At 51.5% G+C, this 18,235-nt stretch overlaps 1 protein-coding gene across 1 annotated transcript in view; it reads right to left on the bottom strand.

Annotated features, from left to right (window-relative positions):
• Nucleotides 1-18,235, bottom strand: part of LOC132386719 (semaphorin-6D-like) — a 62,763-nt gene that overhangs the window by 32,680 nt on the left and 11,848 nt on the right. Inside the window, exons 2-3 of the mRNA XM_059959068.1 lie at nucleotides 10,622-10,782; nucleotides 1,395-1,509 (exon numbers count right to left, since the gene is read on the bottom strand). Of these exons, the coding sequence (XP_059815051.1) occupies nucleotides 1,395-1,509; nucleotides 10,622-10,739 (233 nt within the window). The 5' untranslated portion in view covers nucleotides 10,740-10,782. The remainder of the gene's footprint in view (nucleotides 1-1,394; nucleotides 1,510-10,621; nucleotides 10,783-18,235) is intronic.

The raw sequence follows: 18,235 nt of genomic DNA, 5'->3' as shown, positions 1-18,235 counted from the left end.
ATGGAGAGGACCCACCCTCACCTCCTTCACTCAGACTCCATGGAGAGGACCCACCCTCACCTCCATCACTCAGACTGAAAGGAGAGGACCCACCCTCACCTCCATCACTCAGACTGAACGGAGAGGACCCACCCTCACCTCCTTCACTCAGACTGAACGGAGAGGACCCACCCTCACCTCCATCACTCAGACTGAACGGCGAGGACCCACCCTCACCTCCATCACTCAGTCTCCATGGAGAGGACCCACCCTCACCCCCATCACTCAGACTGAACGGAGAGGACCCACCCTCACCTCCATCACTCAGACTGAACGGAGAGGACCCACCCTCACCTCCATCACTCAGACTGCACGGAGAGGACCCACCCTCACCTCCATCACTCAGACTGAACGGAGAGGACCCACCCTCACCTCCATCACTCAGACTGAACGGAGAGGACCCACCCTCACCTCCATCACTCAGTCTCCACGGAGAGGACCCACCCTCACCTCCATCACTCAGACTCCAAGGAGAGGACCCACCCTCACATCCATCACTCAGACTGAACGGAGAGGACCCACCCTCACCTCCATCACTCAGACTGAACGGAGAGGACTCACCCTCACCTCCATCACTCAGACTGAACGGAGAGGACCCACCCTCACCTCCATCACTCAGACTGAACGGAGAGGACCCACCCTCACCTCCATCACTCAGACTGAACGGAGAGGACCCACCCTCACCTCCTTCACTCAGACTGAACGGAGAGGACCCACCCTCACCTCCATCACTCAGACTGAACGGAGAGGACCCACCATCACCTCCATCACTCAGACTGAACGGAGAGGACCCACCCTCACCTCCTTCACTCCGACTGAATGGAGAGGACCCACCCTCACCTCCATCACTCAGACTCCATGGAGAGGACCCACCCTCACCTCCTTCACTCAGACTCCATGGAGAGGACCCACCCTCACCTCCATCACTCAGACTGAAAGGAGAGGACCCACCCTCACCTCCATCACTCAGACTGAACGGAGAGGACCCACCCTCACCTCCTTCACTCAGACTGAACGGAGAGGACCCACCCTCACCTCCATCACTCAGACTGAACGGCGAGGACCCACCCTCACCTCCTTCACTCAGACTCGATGGAGAGGACCCACCCTCACCTCCATCACTCAGACTCGATGGAGAGGACCCACCCTCACCTCCTTCACTCAGACTCGATGGAGAGGACCCACCCTCACCTCCTTCACTCCGACTCGATGGAGAGGACCCACCCTTACCTCCTTCACTCATACTCGATGGAGAGGACCCACCCTCACCTCCTTCACTCAGACTCGATGGAGAGGACCCACCCTCACCTCCGTCGCTCAGACTGAATGCAGAGGACCCACCCTCACCCTCTCACCTCACCGCGACGTAGAGGGTCTGATTGACACGAAGCATGCGCTGGAGGTGTAATCCCGGCGAAGTGCTCCCATTTCCTGGCCCCAATCCCTGGAACACCGGGTATCTCCGCAGAACTGAGGGGAAGAGAGGGACCGAGTCAGCACAGAAAGATCCCAGCTCGCGGTGCAGCTGTGTGCTGCGGGTGGAGGGACTGGGGAGAGAACCACGACACAACCCTCCCCACCCCACAACCTCTGCTGATATCCATCAACCCCCCCAAAACAAATTCACCTCTCCAACCACCCTTTCACCCCCCTACACTAATCCCCTCACATTAATCCCCTCACCCATTCACCCCCACTTACATTCACCCCCGCACACACTAATCCTCTCACACATTCACGCCCCACACACTAATCCCCTCACCAATGCACTCCCACACTAATCCCCTCACCCATCAACTCCGACACTAATCCCCTCACCCATTCACCCCCACACTAATCCCCTCACCCATCAACTCCCACACTAATCCCCTCACCCGTCAACTCCCACACTAATCCCCTCACCCATTCACTCCCACACTAATCCCCTCACCCTCAACTCCCACACTAATCCCCTCACCAATCAACTCCCACACTAATCCCCTCACCCTCAACTCCCACACTAATCCCCTCACCCATTCACTCCCACACTAATCCCCTCACCAATCAACTCCCACACTAATCCCCTCACCCATCAACTCCCACACTAATCCCCTCACCCATCAACTCCCACACTAATCCCCTCTCCCATTCACTCCCACACTAATCCCCTCACCCATTCACTCCCACACTAATCCCCTCACCCATTCACTCCCACACTAATCCCCTCACCCTCAACTCCCACACTAATCCCCTCACCCATTCACTCCCACACTAATCCTCTAACCCATCAACTCCCACACTAATCCCCTCACCCATCAACTCCCACACTAATCCCCTCTCCCATTCACTCCCACACTAATCCCCTCACCCATTCACTCCCACACTAATCCCCTCACCCATCAACTCCCACACTAATCCCCTCACCCATTCACCCCCACACTAATCCCCTCACCCATTCACTCCCACACTAATCCCCTCACCCATTCACTCCCACACTAATCCCCTCACCAATCAACTCCCACACTAATCCCCTCACCCATCAACCCACACTAATCCCCTCACCCATCAACTCCCACACTAATCCCCTCACCCATTCACCCCCGCACACACTAATCCCCTCACCCATCAACTCCCACACTAATCCCCTCACCCATCAACTCCCACACTAATCCCCTCACCCATTCACTCCCACACTAATCCCCTCACCCTCAACTCCCACACTAATCCCCTCACCAATCAACTCCCACACTAATCCCCTCACCCTCAACTCCCACACTAATCCCCTCACCCATTCACCCCCGCACACACTAATCCCCTCACCCATCAACTCCCACACTAATCCCCTCACCCGTCAACTCCCACACTAATCCCCTCACCCATCAGCTCCCACACTAATCCTCTCACCCATTCACTCCCACACTAATCCCCTCACTCATCAACTCCCACACTAATCCTCTCACCCATTCACTCCCATACTAATCCCCTCACCCATCAACTCCCACACTAATCCCCTCACCCATCAACTCCCACACTAATCCCCTCACCCATTCACTCCCACACTAATCCCCTCACCCATTCACTCCCATACTAATCCCCTCACCCATCAGCTCCCACACTAATCCCCTCACCCATCAACTCCCACACTAATCCCCTCACCCATTCACTCCCACACTAATCCTCTCACCCATTCACTCCCACACTAATCCCCTCACCCATTCACTCCCACACACTAATCCCCTCACTCATCAACTCCCACACTAATCCCCTCACCCATTCACCCCCACACTAGTCCCCTCACCCATCAACTCCCACACTAATCCCCTCACCCATCAACTCCCACACTAATCCCCTCACCCATTCACTCCCACACTAATCCCCTCACCCATTCACTCCCACACACTAATCCCCTCACCCATCAACTCCCACACTAATCCCCTCACCCATTCACCCCCACACTAGTCCCCTCACCCATCAACTCCCACACACTAATCCCCTCACCCATCAACTCCCACACTAATCCCCTCACCCATTCACCCCCACACTAGTCCCCTCACCCATCAACTCCCACACACTAATCCCCTCACTCATCCACTCCCACACTAATCTCCTCACCCATTCACCCCCGCACACACTAATCCCCTCACCCATTCACTCCCACACTAATCCCCTCACCCATTCACCCCCGCACACACTAATCCCCTCACCCATTCACTCCCACACTAATCCCCTCACCCATTCACCCCCGCACACACTAATCCCCTCACCCATCAACTCCCACACTAATCCTCTCACCCATTCACTCCCACACTAATCCCCTCACCCATTCACCCCACACTAATCCCCTCACCCATTCACCCCCACACTAATCCCCTCACCCATCAACTCCCACACTAATCCCCTCACCCATCAACCCACACTAATCCCCTCACCCATCAACTCCCACACTAATCCCCTCACCCATCAACTCCCACACTAATCCCCTCACCCATTCACCCCCACATAGTAATCCCCTCATCCATTCACTCCCACACTAATCCCCTCACCCATCAACTCCCACATAGTAATCCCCTCACCTATCAACTCCCACACTAATCCCTTCACCCATCAACTCCCACACTAATCCCTTCACCCATCAACTCCCACACTAATCCCTTCACCCATCAACTCCCACACTAATCCCCTCACCAATTCACCCCCACACTAATCCCCTCACCCATTCACTCCCACACTAATCCCCTCACCCATCAACTCCCACACACTAATCCCCTCACCCATTCACCCCCACACTAATCCCCTCACCCATCAACTCCCACACACTAATCCCTTCACCCATTCACCCCCACACTAATCCCCTCACCCATTCACCCCCACCCTAATCCCCTCGCCCATTCACCCCCACACTAATCCCCTCACCCATTCACCCCCACACTAATCCCCTCACCCATTCACCCCCACCCTAATCCCCTCGCCCATTCACTCCCACACTAATCCCCTCACCCATCAACTCCCACACACTAATCCCCTCACCCATCAACTCCCACACTAATCCCCTCACCCATCAACTCCCACACTAATCCCCTCACCCATTCACCCCCACCCTAATCTCCTCACCCATTCACCCCCACACTAATCCCCTCACCCATCAACTCCCACACTAATCCCCTCACCCATTCACTCCCACACTAATCCCCTCACCCATTCACTCCCATACTAATCCCCTCACCCATCAACTCCCACACTAATCCCCTTACCCATTCACCCCCACACTAGTCCCCTCACCCATTAACTCCCACACACTAATCCCCTCACTCATCCACTCCCACAGTAATCTCCTCACCCATTCACCCCCACCCTAAACCCCTCACCCATTCACTCCCACACTAATCCCCTCACCCATTCACCCCCGCACACACTAATCCCCTCACCCATTCACTCCCACACTAATCCCCTCACCCATTCACCCCCGCACACACTAATCCCCTCACCCATTCACCCCCACACTAATCCCCTCAGCCATCAACTCCCACACTAATCCCCTCACCCATTCACTCCCATACTAATCCCCTCACCCATCAACTCCCACACTAATCCCCTCACCCATTCACTCCCATACTAATCCCCTCACCCATTCACTCCCACACTAATCCCCTCACCCATTCACCCCCACACTAATCCCCTCACCCATCAACTCCCACACTAATCCCCTCACCCATTCACTCCCACACTAATCCTCTCACCCATTCACTCCCACACTAATCCCCTCACCCATTCACTCCCACACACTAATCCCCTCACCCATCAACCACACTAATCTCCTCACCCATTCACCCCCACACTAATCCCCTCACCCATCAACTCCCACACTAATCCCCTCACCCATCAACTCCCACACTAATCCCCTTACCCATTCACCCCCACACTAGTCCCCTCACCCATCAACTCCCACACACTAATCCCCTCACTCATCCACTCCCACACTAATCTCCTCACCCATTCACCCCCACCCTAATCCCCTCACCCATTCACCCCCGCACACACTAATCCCCTCACCCATTCACTCCCACACTAATCCCCTCACCCATTCACCCCCGCACACACTAATCCCCTCACCCATTCACCCCACACTAATCCCCTCAGCCATCAACTCCCACACTAATCCCCTCACCCATTCACTCCCATACTAATCCCCTCACCCATCAACTCCCACACTAATCCCCTCACCCATCAACTCCCACACTAATCCCCTCACCCATTCACTCCCATACTAATCCCCTCACCCATCAGCTCCCACACTAATCCCCTCACCCATCAACTCCCACACTAATCCCCTCACCCATTCACTCCCACACTAATCCTCTCACCCATTCACTCCCACACTAATCCCCTCACCCATTCACTCCCACACACTAATCCCTTCACCCATTCATCCCCACCCTAATCCCCTCGCCCATTCACTCCCACACTAATCCCCTCACACATTCACCCCCACACTAATCCCCTCACCCATTCACCCCCACCCTAATCCCCTCGCCCATTCACTCCCACACTAATCCCCTCACCCATTCACCCCCGCACACACTAATCCCCTCACCCATTCACTCCCACACTAATCCCCTCACCCATCAACTCCCACACTAATCCCCTCACCCATCAACTCCCACACTAATCCCCTCACCCATTCACCTCCACACTAATCCTCTCACCCATTCACTCCCACACTAATCCCCTCGCCCATCAACTCCCACACTAATCCCCTCACCCATTCACCCCTGCACACACTAATCCCCTCACCCATTCACTCCCAATCTAATCCCCTCACCCATTCACCCCCGCACACACTAATCCCCTCACCCATTCACTCCCACACTAATCCCCTCACCCATTCACCCCCACACTAATCCCCTCACCCATCAACTCCCACACTAATCCCCTCACCCATCAACTCCCACACTAATCCCCTCACCCATTCACCCCCGCACACACTAATCCCCTCACCCATTCACTCCCACAGTAATCCCCTCACCCATCAGCTCCCACACTAATCCCCTCACCCATCAACTCCCACACTAATCCCCTCACCCATGAACTCCCACACTAATCCCCTCACCCATTCACTCCCACACTAATCCCCTCACCCATTCACTCCCACACTAATCCCCTCACCCATCAACTCCCACACTATTCCCTCACCCATCAACTCCCACACTAATCCCCTCACCGATCAACTCCCACACTAATCCCCTCACCCATTCACTCCCACACTAATCCCCTCACCCATTCACTCCCACACTAATCCCCTCACCCATCAACTCCCACACTAATCCCCTCACCCATCAACTCCCACACTATTCCCTCACCCAACAACTCCCACACTAATCCCCTCACCCATCAACTCCCACACTATTCCCTCACCCATCAACTCCCACACTAATCCCCTCACCGATCAACTCCCACACTAATCCCCTCACCCATTCACTCCCACACTAATCCCCTCACCCATTCACTCCCACACTAATCCCCTCACCCATCAACTCCCACACTATTCCCTCACCCATCAACTCCCACACTAATCCCCTCACCCATCAACTCCCACACTAATCACCTCACACATTCACTCCCACACTAATCCCCTCACCCATTCACCCCCACACTAATCCCCTCACCCATCAACTCCCACACTAATCCCCTCACCCATTCACTCCCACACTAATCCCCTCACCCATTCACTCCCACACTAATCCCCTCACCCATCAACTCCCACACTATTCCCTCACCCATCAACTCCCACACTAATCCCCTCACCGATCAACTCCCACACTAATCCCCTCACCCATTCACTCCCACACTAATCCCCTCACCCATTCACTCCCACACTAATCCCCTCACCCATCAACTCCCACACTAATCCCCTCACCCATCAACTCCCACACTATTCCCTCACCCAACAACTCCCACACTAATCCCCTCACCCATCAACTCCCACACTAATCACCTCACACATTCACTCCCACACTAATCCCCTCACCCATTCACCCCCACACTAATCCCCTCACCCATCAACTCCCACACTAATCCCCTCACCCATTCACTCCCACACTAATCCCCTCACCCATCAACTCCCACACTAATCCCCTCACCCATCAACTCCCACACTAATCCCCTCACCCATTCACTCCCACACTAATCCTCTCACCCATTCACTCACACACTAATCCCCTCACCCATCAACTCCCACACTAATCCCCTCACCCATCAACTCCCACACTAATCCCCTCACCCATCAACTCCCACACTAATCCCCTCACCCATCAACTCCCACACTAATCCCCTCACCCATTCACTCCCACACTAATCCCCTCACCCATTCACTCCCACACTAATCCTCTCACCCATTCACCCCCACACTAATCCCCTCACCCATCAACTCCCACACTAATCCCCTCACCCATTCACTCCCACACTAATCCCCTCACCAATCAACTCCCACACTAATCCCCTCACCCATCAACTCCCACACTAATCCCCTCACCCATTCACTCCCACACTAATCCCCTCACCGATCAACTCCCACACTAATCCCCTCACCCATCAACTCCCACACTAATCCTCTCACCCATTCACTCCCACACTAATCCCCTCACCCATTCACTCCCACACTATTCCCCTCACCCATTCACTCCCACACTAATCCCCTCACCCATTCACTCCCACTCTAATCCTCTCACCCATTCACTCACACACTAATCCCCTCACCCATCAACTCCCACACTAATCCCCTCACCGATCAACTCCCACACTAATCCCCTCACCCATCAACTCCCACACTAATCCCCTCACCGATCAACTCCCACACTAATCCCCTCACCCATTCACCTCCACACTAATCCTCTCACCAATTCACTCCCACACTAATCCCCTCACCCATTCACTCCCACACTAATCCCCTCACCCATCAACTCCCACACTAATCCCCTCACCAATCAACTCCCACACTAATCCCCTCACCCATCAGCTCCCACACTAATCCCCTCACCCATTCACTCCCACACTAATCCTCTCACCCATTCACTCACACACTAATCCCCTCACCGATCAACTCCCACACTAATCCCCTCACCCATCAACTCCCACACTAATCCCCTCACCGATCAACTCCCACACTAATCCCCTCACCCATTCACCTCCACACTAATCCTCTCACCCATTCACTCCCACACTAATCCCCTCACCCATTCACTCCCACACTAATCCCCTCGCCCATTCACTCCCACACTAATCCCCTCACCCATCAACTCCCACACTAATCCCCTCACCCATCAACTCCCACACTAATCCCCTCACCCATCAACTCCCACACTAATCCCCTCACCCATTCACTCCCACACTAATCCCCTCACCCATCAACTCCCACACTAATCCCCTCACCCATCAACTCCCACACTAATCCCCTCACCCATCAACTCCCACACTAATCCCCTCACCCATTCACTCCCACACTAATCCCCTCACCCATCAACTCCCACACTAATCCCCTCACCCATCAACTCCCACACTAATCCCCTCACCCATCAACTCCCACACTAATCCCCTCACCCATTCACCCACACTAATCCCCTCACCCATCAACTCCCACACTAATCCCCTCACCCATCAACTCCCACACTTATCTCCTCACCCATTCACCCCCACACTAATCCCCTCACCCATCAACTCCCACACACTAATCCCCTCACCCATCAACTCCCACACTAATCCCCTCACCCATTCCCCCGCACACTAATCCCCTCACCCATCAACTCCCACACTAATCCCCTCACCCATTCACCCCCGCACACACTAATCCCCTTACCCATTCACCCCCACACTAATCCCCTCACCCATCAACTCCCACACTAATCCCCTCACCCATCAACTCCCACACTAATCCCCTCACCCATTCACCCCTGCACACACTAATCCCCTCACCCATTCACTCCCAATCTAATCCCCTCACCCATTCACCCCCGCACACACTAATCCCCTCACCCATTCACTCCCACACTAATCCCCTCACCCATTCACCCCCACACTAATCCCCTCACCCATCAACTCCCACACTAATCCCCTCACCCATCAACTCCCACACTAATCCCTTCACCCATTCACCCCCGCACACACTAATCCCCTCACCCATTCACTCCCACACTAATCCCCTCACCCATTCACCCCCACACTAATCCCCTCACCCATCAACTCCCACACTAATCCCCTCACCCATCAACTCCCACACTAATCCCCTCACCCATTCACCCCCGCACACACTAATCCCCTCACCCATTCACTCCCACAGTAATCCCCTCACCCATCAGCTCCCACACTAATCCCCTCACCCATCAACTCCCACACTAATCCCCTCACCCATTCACTCCCACACTAATCCCCTCACCCATTCACTCCCACACTAATCCCCTCACCCATCAACTCCCACACTAATCCCCTCACCCATCAACTCCCACACTAATCCCCTCACCCATCAACTCCCACACTAATCCCCTAACCCATTCACTCCCACACTAATCCCCTCACCCATCAACTCCCACACTAATCCCCTCACCCATCAACTCCCACACTAATCCCCTCACCCATTCACTCCCACACTAATCCCCTCACCCATCAACTCCCACACTAATCCCCTCACCCATCAACTCCCACACTAATCCCCTCACCCATTCACCCCCACACTAATCCCCTCACCCATCAACTCCCACACTAATCCCCTCACCCATTCACCCCCACACTAATCCTCTCACCCATTCACTCCCACACTAATCCCCTCACCCATCAACTCCCACACTAATCCCCTCACCCATCAACTCCCACACTAATCCCCTCACCCATTCACTCCCACACTAATCCCCTCACCCATTCACTCCCACATAGTAATCCCCTCACCCCTTCAGCCCCACCCAGTAATTCACCCTCCACCCACTCAGTCCTTACCCAGTTATACCCTCACACATCCAGCCCCCACCTACTGAAACCCTCACTCACTGGTGCCCCAAACAGTCACTTCCCATCTGACCACGCACACCCATCGATCTCACCGACACCCCAGCCCACCCACCGTGCTCAGGCACGACGTTGATCGGCACCAGATCCCTGGGGAAGTCAGCCTTCACAGCCCCGGGCCTGGGTGCCCACAGGAGGACCAAAGCCAGGAACCCCAGCTTCCCGGAGGGCATCGTGCCCGTGGAGGGCAAGCGCTGATCACTGGACAGGCATCACCTAGGGAGAGAACACAGAACATAGAACTGTACAGTATAGCACAGGCCCTTCAGCCCGCAGTGTTGTGCCAGCAGTTTAAGCTGCTACAAGATCTTCCGTCCCATGTGGCCTTCCATTTCTCCATCATGCTGCCACCTACCTACAGGTCCCTACTGTCTCTGCCCCTACCACCACCTCGGCATGGCGTTCCATGCACCCAACACTCTCTGTCTAAAAGAACTCACCCCTGGACATCCTCCCAATACTTTCCTCCAATCACTTCAAAAGTATGGCCTCTTCTATTAGCCACTTCTGCCCTGAGAAAAAGTCGCTGACCGAAAGAATTAGGCCACTTGGCCGGTCGAGTCTGCTCCACCATTCCACCGTGGCTGATTTATTATCCCTCTCAACCCCATTCTCCTGCCTTCTCCCCGTAGCCTTTGATTGCCTGACTAACCAAAATCCTATCAATCTCCGCTTTAAGTATACGCAATGACCTGGCCTTCACAGCTGTCTGTGGCAATGAATTCCACAGATTCACCGTCCTTTGGCCGAAGAAATTCCTATAGTAGATAAACAGCATCCTGACATAGATTTGCAAATACCTTGTTGACCATAGCTCAGAATTTAACACCATCATTCCTATAGTCTTGATTGAAAAGCTAAAAAACCTAGGCCTTTTTTACCTCCATCTGCAATTGGAGTCTTGACAGCTCAACCGGAAGACAACGACCAGGATATAACACCTCCACCTCGCTGACAATCAACACTGGTGCACCTCAGGGATATATGCTTAGCCCACTGCTCCTCTCGACTGTATGGTTAGGCATAGCTCAAACATCATCTATAAATTCGCTGAAGGTACAACCATTGTTGGCAGGATTTCAGATGAAGACGAGAGGGCGTACGGGAGCGAGATATTCCAGCTAGTGGAGTGGTGTCACAGCAACAACCTTGCACTCATCGTCAGCAAGACTAAAGAGCTGACTGAGGAGTTCAGGAAGGGTAGGATGAGGGAACACACACCAATCCTCATAAGGGGATCAGAAGTGGAGAGAGTTCCTGGGTGTCAATGTCTCTGAGCACTTATATCATATTGATGCAGCTATAAAGAAGGCAAGATAAAGGCTATATTTCAATCGGAGTTTGAGGAGATTTGGTTTGTCAAATAAAAAACTTGAAAACTTCTACAAATGTACTGCAGAGGACATTGTGACTGGTTGCATTACTGTCTGGTATAGGTGGGGGGAGGTGGGGAGCTACTGTACTGGACCGAAAGAAATTGCAGAAACGTGTCAAATTAGTCAGCTCCATCATGGATACCAGCCTCCATAATGCCCTAAACATCTCCAAGGAGCAGTATCTCAGAAGGGCAGTGTCCATTACCCAGGACATGCTCTCTCTTCTCATTGCTACCTTCAGGGAGGAGGTACAGGAGCCTGAAGACACACACTCAGCGATTCAGGAACAGCTTCTTCCCCTCTGTCATCCGATTTCCGAATGGACAGTGAATCCATGAACACTACCTCACTACTTTTTTTTATTTCAGTTTTTTTGCTCTAATTATTTTAATTTAAGTATTATATATATTATACAGTATATATATTATACAATGTACACACTTACTTAAACTCAGTTTTGTTTTGTTTTCTCTAAACTTACTGATCATGTATTTCATTGCAGTGCTGCCCTAAAGTTAACAAATTTCAGGGCATAAGCCGGTGATATTAAACATGATTCTGATTCTGACCCTGATCCTCATCTCCGTTCAAAAGGAATGTCCCTCTGTTCCGAGGCTGTACTCTCTGGTCCCAGACTAACCGCGCCCCCCCCCCCCACTCCAATACAGTAAACATCCTCTCCATATCCATTTATCTACACCTCTGATCATCTTATACACCTCTATCAAGTTCACCTCTCATCCTCCGTCACTCCAAAGAGAGAAGTCCGACCTCACTCGACCTACCCTCATAAGACATGCTCACAGCATCCTGGTGAATCTCCTCTGCACTCTCTCTAAAGCCCCCTCATCCTTCCTATAAACGAAGTGACCAGAACTGAACACAATATTCCAAGCAGTCTTTTATAGAGCTGCAATATTACCTTGCAGCCTCTGAATTTCAGGCATCCAGTAGCACTCCTATACCTCACTTTGGGTTATTATTGTCACATGCACCAAGATATAGTGAAAAACTTGTCTTGCACACAGTTCATACAGATCAGATCATTACACAGAGCATTGATGTAGAACAAGGCAACACAATAACAGAATGCAGAATAAAGTGTTACAGCCACAGAGAAAGTGCAGTTTAGGCAGGCAGACAATATAAGGTGCAAGATGTAACAAGGTAGATTGTGAGATCAAGAGTCACCTTATCATACAAGTAAAGTTTCTCACTGTATTTCAATGCACGTGACAATAATTATCCAGTGCTAAATTTTGGCCCTTAACTCAGGCCCATCTCTAGATGTGACAAACCTCCTTCTCTCAACAAGCCCCAGACTGTATTCAATGCCTATTATGATTATCATCATCCGTGGACGTTGGGCTGTCCCAGGTTGGTGGATCTCAGGAAAGGAGGTGTGATGTCGGGGTTCGGGGTCCCACCGTCAGCTAGACTGGAGGTCAATACCCAGCGTTGAGGCCTGGAGGCCAATCAGAGGATCGGAAGTCAAAGGTCAGTGGCTGAAGTCTGGAGCCAGAGGATGATCCGTGTGTGGGTGGGAAGGGTCCGTCGTCGTTTCTTACCTGTTGTGTTCTGTGTTCTGCCAACATTGTGTTGGCACTAGAATGTGTGGCTTCTCTTGTGGGCAGCACATCCCTGGTTGTGTTGGTTGTGAACACAAATGACAGATTTCACTGTGTGTTCCCATGTAAGACAGCTGAAATCTGATTGTGTAATAAATGTTTAAGGATCCGGACTTGTCAGAAATCGTACAAACATATCTATCTTGAGGGATAATAAGGGCTTAACCTCAGGTTGAGTCACAGCGCTCTCCTAGTCAAAGTCGGGTTTATTTTCGTCTGCACAAGTCCATGCATGCACAGGTACACAGCATCACAGCATCAGGTACAGCATCACAGCATCAGGTACAGCATCACAGCATCAGGTACACAGCATCACAGCATCAGGTACAGCATCACAGCATCAGGTACAGCATCACAGCATCAGGTACAGCAGCATCACAGCATCAGGTACAGATTCACAGCATCAGGTGCACAGCATCACAGCATCAGGTACAGCATCACAGCATCAGGTACAGCATCACAGCATCAGGTACAGCATCACAGCATCAGGTACACAGCATCACAGCATCAGGTACATCATCACAGCATCAGGTACAGCATCACAGCATCAGGTACAGCATCACAGCATCAGGTACACAGCATCACAGCATCAGGTACAGCATCACAGCATCAGGTACAGCATCACAGCATCAGGTACAGCATCACAGCATCAGGTACACAGCATCACAGCATCAGGTACAGCATCACAGCATCAGGTACAGCATCACAGCATCAGGTACAGCATCACAGCATCAGGTACACAGCATCACAGCATCAGGTACATCATCACAGCATCAGGTACAGCATCACAGCATCAGGTACAGCATCACAGCATCAGGTACAGATTCACAGCATCAGGTGCACAGCATCACAGCATCAGGTACAGCATCACAGCATCAGGTACAGCATCACAGCATCAGGTACACATCATCACAGCATCAGGTACAGCATCACAGCATCAGGTACAGCATCACAGCATCAGGTACAGATTCACAGCATCAGGTACAGCATCACAGCATCAGGTGCACAGCATTCACAAGAAAAAAAACATGTAAAGTATGCTCGGTTTGTAGTAGAATTAACACAGAAAGTCCATTGTCGTACAGAGTGCTCACAGTCTTGCTGTACTGAGGGTTGTGCCAGTTGGTTCAAGAACTGAACGGTTGAAGGGAAGTAAAGCCATAGAGCACTACAGCACAGAAACAGACCCTTCGGTCCATCTAGTCTGTGCTAAACTATTATGCTGCCTAGTCCCATTGACCTACAGCCGGACCATAGCCCTCCTACCCATGCACCTATCCAAACTTCCCTTAGATGTAATCAAACCTGCTCAAACTTGCAGCTCGTTCCTCAGTCTCACCGCCTTCTGACTGAAGATTTCCCTCCTGTTCCTCTTACACATTTCACGCTTAACCCATGACCTCTAGTTCTAGTCACGCCCAACCTGCTGGTGTGGGACTTCAGGTTTCTGCACTCCTGCCCGACGATGAGAATCTTCAATGGTGGATGTGGTCTTCTCCCAGCTGCAGTCGTAATTTGTGGGGCCTCATGCTCTGAGAGGACTCATGTCTTTCTGTTTATGGAGGGATTATTAAATGTTTAATTAGGGGTATGTCATTGTTAGAGGCTGCGATTGACACTGACCTATTATGACCTAATCTACAGTGGCATACTCGTAGTAAAGAAGCCTTTTCCTCTGGGACAGAACAGATTCTGGCCTAGTCTCCATATTCAAAGCCTATTGATTCATCTTCAGGTACAGTGATTTAAAACTCTGCCATGGATAGTCCCAGCCTGGCTGTGAGAGGAGGATGGTGGGCGTGGGGCTAGCAACCCCATCCTGAAAAAACCCAGTACTACAGAAGCTCCAAAAGCCTCATCCCTGGGAGAGGGAGGATCCCCCAGTGGTGGGTAAATTAATGGAAAGTATTCTTAGAGATAGTACTTATAATTATCTGGATAGACGGGATCTGATTAGAAGTAGCCAGCTTGGATTTGTGCGTGGAAGGTCATGTTTGACAAACCTTATTGAATTTTTTGAAGAAGTTACGAGGAATGTTGACGAGGGTAAGGCAGTGGATGTAGTCTATATGGACTTCAGCAAAGCCTTTGACAAAGTTCCACATGGAAGGTTAGTTAAGAAGGTTCGTTAGGTATTAATGCTGGAGTAATAAAATGGATTCAACAGTGGCTAGATGGGAGATGCCAGAGAGTAGTGGTGGATAATTGTTTATCAGGATGGAGGCCGGTGACTAGCGGGGTGCCTCAGGGATCTGTTTTGGGCCCAATGTTGTTTGTAATATACATAAATGATCTGGATGATGGGGTGGTAAATTGGATTAGTAAGTATGCCGATGATACTAAGGTAGGAGGTGTTGTGGATAATGAGGTGGGTTTTCAAAGCTTGCAGGGAGATTTATGCCGGTTAGAAGAATGGGCTGAATGTTGGCAGATGGAGTTTAATGCTGAGAAGTGTGAGGTTCTACATTTTGGCAGGAATAATCCAAATAGAACATACAGAGTAAATGGTAGGGCATTGAGGAATGCAGAGGAACAGAGAGATCTAGGAATAACTGTGCATAGTTCCCTGAAAGTGGAGTCTCATGTAGATAGGGTGGTGAAGAGGGCTTTTGGAACGCTGGCCTTTATAAATCAAAGCATTGAGTACAGAAGTTGGGATGTAATGCTAAAGTTGTACAAGGCATTGGTAAGGCCAAATTTGGAATATTGTGTGCAGTTCTGGTCACCGAATTATAGGAAAGATATCAATAAATTAGAGAGAGTGCAGAGACGATTTACTAGGATGTTACCTGGGTTTCAGCACTTAAGTTACAGAGAAAGGTTGAACAAGTTAGGTCTCTATTCAATGGAGCGTAGAAGGTTGAGGGGGGATTTGATCGAGGTATTTAAAATTTTGAGAGGGATAGATAGAGTTGATGTGAACAGGCTGTTTCCATTGAGAGTAGGGGAGATTCAAACTAGAGGACATGATTTGAGAGTTAGGGGGCAGAAGTTTAAGGGAAACACGAGGGGGTATTTCTTTACTCAAAGAGTGATAGCTGTGTGGAATGAGCTTCCTGTAGAAGTAGTGGAGGCCAGTTCAGTTGTGTCATTTAAGGTAAAATTGGATAGGTATATGGACAGGAAAGGAGTGGAGGGTTATGGGCTGAGTGCGGGTAGGTGGGACTAGGTGAGATTAAGGGTTCGGCACGGACTAGGAGGGCCAAGATGGCCTGTTTCCGTGCTGTGATTGTTATATAGGAAGACGGGCTACACCTGGGAAAAATGTGAAGGACTGGCCCAGGTCAGAGGACTCCAGTGAGCCGCTGTGGGCAGCCTATGGCCCAGTAGGGGTAGTGAGCTTGATTTACACAATGTTATCACTGTTCCTGTCCTGTCTGTTCATCAGAAACTGGTGTCTAGTGTCTCTCGTCAACACAGATTACCAGGTCTTTGCCAGGAATGATTGGCTGTTGAAGAGCAACCATGCGCCCAGCGTCAGCAGGACCAAGGAACCGACTGTGGACTTCAGGAAACTCATCTCAAAAAGAACACACACCAGTCCTGCTCGAGGCGTCAACGGCGGCTTCAAGTCAGTGTGGTGAACTACATATACCTGTCTGGACACATATACCCCACTGACTGCTCCTGTGGCTCCTCCCACTGACCCCGGTATAAAGGCGATTGGGCCCTGAGCCCGGCCTCTCAGTCTCCAGGATGTAGTATGGTGGTCACTCACTGCTTGTTCCTTCTTCCAGTCAATAAAATTGATGCACCATCAATAACTCTCTGAGACGTGAGGCAAGATATCGGCTCGGAGAAACTCAGCGCCAGAAGCAGCTCTGGCCTTTGAACTCTGGCTTGCATGCTTCCAGTCATACTTGGAACAGATTCCAGTGACTGAGCCTGCCACAATGTACAAAATCCTACTATCAAGAGTAAGTCCAAAAGTATATTCCCTTATCAGAGGCCTGGACGCCCTCAAAAGACAGTACCTGCGGCCGGTGAACACCGTCTACGCAAGACATCGCTTAGCGACGCGGTGGCAGCGGGTCAGAGAGTCGAGCGCTGAGTTTCTCCGAGCCTATATCTCGCCTCACGTCTCAGAGAGTTATTGATGGTGCGTCAGTCAGTATCTCAGAGGAAGTGACACCAGTGACTCTCCTTCAGTACAAGTTTCAGGTCAGCAAAGACTCTAACAAATATCTACGGACGTACGGTGAAGAGCATTCTGACCGGTCGCATCGACACCTGGTGGGGAGGCTCCAATGCTCAGGACCAGAAGAGGCTGCAGAGGGCTGTAGCCTGACCCAGCTCCACCACAGCCACAGCACACTCCACCAGCAAGGGCATCTTTAGAAGTGCTGCCTCAAGAAGGCAGCGTCCTTCATAAAGGACTTTCAGCAGCCAGGACACGCCTTCTTCTCATCACGCCCATCGGAGAGGATGCAGGAGCCTAAAGACTCTCACTCAGGGATAGCGTCTTCCTCGTCCACCATCAGATTTCTGAACGGCCCTTGAAGGTGTGAACTGCCTTGATAGTCTTTCTTTAACATTTTTTTTCTAATTTGTAGTAATTTTGCACTGTACTGCTGGCACGAACTGACAGATTTCATGACACACAAGTCAGCGATAATAAACCTGATAGCGATTCTGAGAATGAGTTTCAGAGGGTGGATTACTGAC

The sequence above is a fragment of the Hypanus sabinus genome, unplaced genomic scaffold (genome assembly GCF_030144855.1).
Source record: "Hypanus sabinus isolate sHypSab1 unplaced genomic scaffold, sHypSab1.hap1 scaffold_1270, whole genome shotgun sequence".
Taxonomy (NCBI): domain Eukaryota; kingdom Metazoa; phylum Chordata; class Chondrichthyes; order Myliobatiformes; family Dasyatidae; genus Hypanus; species Hypanus sabinus.
The sequence above is the reverse complement of the archived record's forward strand: the minus strand, read 5'-3'. Positions and strand labels throughout refer to the sequence as shown.